Below are 2811 nucleotides of genomic sequence, written 5' to 3' on the forward strand. Positions count from 1 at the left end.
GGGCATGTGGCCCCGGGCTGGGAGAGGACCAGGAGGGAGGGCGGCAACGGCTTCGGCCAGCGCTCGCTCGGCAGACTGAGGAAGGTCAGGGTACAGGATCAGACGGGCTGTGGGTGGCTGCAGCAAGAGCGCGGCCTCGTGCCGTGGGCTCTTCCATGGGCGCTGCGCTTGTCTGGATTCAGGGGCTGCCTTTAGAAGCTAGTGGAGTGAGTTCAGAGTGGGGGTCCCAGTGGCTGCCATCTGCAGGGTGCTCCCTGGAGGGAGGGCCTCTGTGGTGTGCGTGGGGGGAGGCAGTGTCTGCTCTTGGCTGACACACGCTTGGAAACCTGTCCCTCTGATCCAGCACACGCTCCGGCCCAGATCCCCGGCACCCTTGGCAAGGTGGTCATGTCACCCCTCCTGGGAGGCTTGCCCTGGGCAGTTGGGGCTGCCACTGGGGTGCCATGACCAACGTGCGGTACGAAGTCTGCTCCTTCGCTAAGCTGCTTCCTTCGCTCAGAGCCCCCGGCAGTGTGGGGCTGGGGCAGACCCCGCCTACAGCCCCTCTCCGGCCCACCACCCACTGCCCTGGCTGAGAGCCCTGCTTTGTCAGACCCTCGGGTGTGTGAGGTGCAGGCCTGGAGCATACAGGCATGATGCCAGCACCCCCTTTTCCTTGTCCTAAGGGCCAGGTCCCGGGAAACATCCGAGCCGGGGCCCCGTATGGCCGCCACCGCTGCTGCCTTCATGCACTCAGACCTACTCTCCCCGATAGGTGCAGCTCCCGCGCCTGTTTGGGGCTGCGGATGGAAGTCGACGGGACCTGGTCGAGCACAACCTAGACAGGCATGAAGGCGAGCCCGCTGCGGTCGGGGAAGGAAAGCCCTGCCCGACGGGAAGGCCCCAGGCACCTATCCTGGCGCAAGACACCCGTGACACACCCCAGCTCAGCCCGTGTGGAAGTCACCTCTCGTATTTTCTCCAGCGCCAGGCTCAGAATGTAGGCGATGACCACCCACTCCTGCAGCGAGGGCCGGCCGTCCATCCGCACCAGGATGACGTAGTTAAACAGCAGGAGGTAGCCCAGGTAGGAGATCTGGCAGGAGAGGGCAATGCGTTCGGTACGGGAGGGCCGCGCTGTGAAGCCTTGCTCGGAACTGCTTCTGCGGGACCATCTCCAGGGACCTGCCACGTGTGCGTGCACGTGTGTGGGGCACAACCCAGCACGTGGAGGGAGGAGAGGGGATTGTGGCGTGACCACACCACCGTGAGTGGCCCCTCCTCCCTCTCCGCTGCCCCTCTGCGTCTCTCTCTAGCAAGCACACACACTCCAGAAATTAAAAGAAAAAGAAACGGTATCTATCTGTTTGTCTTACTGAAGGCAATAAAAAGTCCTTTGACTCATGCAAGTAGAGTGTGAGTCTTGTGCTGTAGGCAGTGGGGCGTCCGGGCTGGGTGACATTTGCCCACATACGTGTGCAGCAGCACCCTCATCTGTGGGTGTCCCACGGCTCCGGTTACTCTTGGCCAGGTGGTCCCAGTAGGTGAGCGTGGCACAGCACGCGACGGCATGGCACCGCCCCTCACAGTACCGGCACCGCCTCCCTGTACCGTCTGCAGCCAGACCCCACCGGGTGCAGCCTCGGCTTGCAGACACGCCCCTCCTCCGGCCAGGTCCCGCCCAGCCCTGCTTTGCCCCCTCCGCGGCTGCTGGTTGGATCTCCAGGCCCCACGGTGCCCTGGGTCCCGGCGGTCCGGCCAAGCGGGCGGACTCACCGTGTAGAACCAGAACTTGACAATGGGTGCGTTGTAGAACTCGCAGATCTTGGTGCCGATGGGGATGCTCCTCTGCTTTCTGACCGCGCTCTCCTCGTCCCCCTTCCTCGAACCGGCGTCTGCGTTTGCGTCCTGGAACAGAGGGCAGGGTGTGCTGGGCGGGCCGGCCCTGGCCAGCCTGGGGCCTTTAAAACCAAGCATCACTCGGACCCCCATGGCGCGGGCTGGGAGCCCTGGCGGCCAACAGCCACGCAGCGCCCGGGGCACGTGGGCCAGGAGGCCAGGGCAGTACTGACCGTGTTCTCCTCCTCCTTCTCCCGGCCGTCCTTGCCCTCTTCGGACGTCTGATAGGACAGGTCGTCGTGCGCACGGAACTCCAGGAAGAGGATGGTGGGGGGGAAGAGGATCCCCATGATGACCTGGGCAGGGAGACATGGCCAGTCAAGCCCCCGCGGCTCCACCGGCCCTCCTGGTGCAGATGACAGCATGAGCCAGGCCTGGAGCCCTCGGACGGCTCGCTGCTGACGGCTGGCGTCTGCGGGCGTGAAACTGCAGACGGCGACAGGTCAGGGACATCCACCCAGCCTAGTGTTCCGTTCCACTTATCGGTGACAGAGCACGTGTGTGGGAGAGAGGCACCCTGACGGGCCTTGTCCTGCTGCCACTCCCTGCCCTCATCCCTCTGGCTCTGCGGGATCAGGCGCCTGCACGCACCCGGGCGAGTTTGCAGGTTGACCCTGAGGATCCAGCCCACAGTTACTGTGTGGCTTTCAGCCCCGTGGGGCGCTTTGTCACTGCTGTGCCTCAGTGGTTGGTTTGTCATACTGTTTTAAGTTTATTTATGCCTTCCACTGATGGGGACAGAGAGACAGGGACAGAGAGAGGGGACAGGGTCACAGAGAGACAGGACAGGGTCACAGAGAGAGAGGGAGGGGACAGAGAGAGAGGGTGGGGACAGAGAGAGAGGGCGGGGACAGAGAGAGGGCGGGGACAGAGAGAGGGCGGGGACAGAGAGACAGGGGGGGGACAGAGAGAGGAGGGGGGGGGAGAGGGGGG

General features: G+C 64.2%; 1 protein-coding gene across 1 annotated transcript in view; it reads right to left on the reverse strand.

The window, feature by feature from the left end:
• The window catches only part of TRPM1 (transient receptor potential cation channel subfamily M member 1), a 66137-nt gene that overhangs the window by 18811 nt on the left and 44515 nt on the right, over positions 1-2811 (reverse strand). The window contains exons 20-22 of the mRNA XM_006167283.3: positions 2052-2174; positions 1756-1887; positions 947-1075 (exon numbers count right to left, since the gene is read on the reverse strand). Of these exons, the coding sequence (XP_006167345.2) occupies positions 947-1075; positions 1756-1887; positions 2052-2174 (384 nt within the window). The remainder of the gene's footprint in view (positions 1-946; positions 1076-1755; positions 1888-2051; positions 2175-2811) is intronic.

The sequence above is a fragment of the Tupaia chinensis genome, unplaced genomic scaffold (assembly GCF_000334495.1).
Source record: "Tupaia chinensis unplaced genomic scaffold, TupChi_1.0 Scaffold144682_1, whole genome shotgun sequence".
Classification (NCBI taxonomy): domain Eukaryota; kingdom Metazoa; phylum Chordata; class Mammalia; order Scandentia; family Tupaiidae; genus Tupaia; species Tupaia belangeri.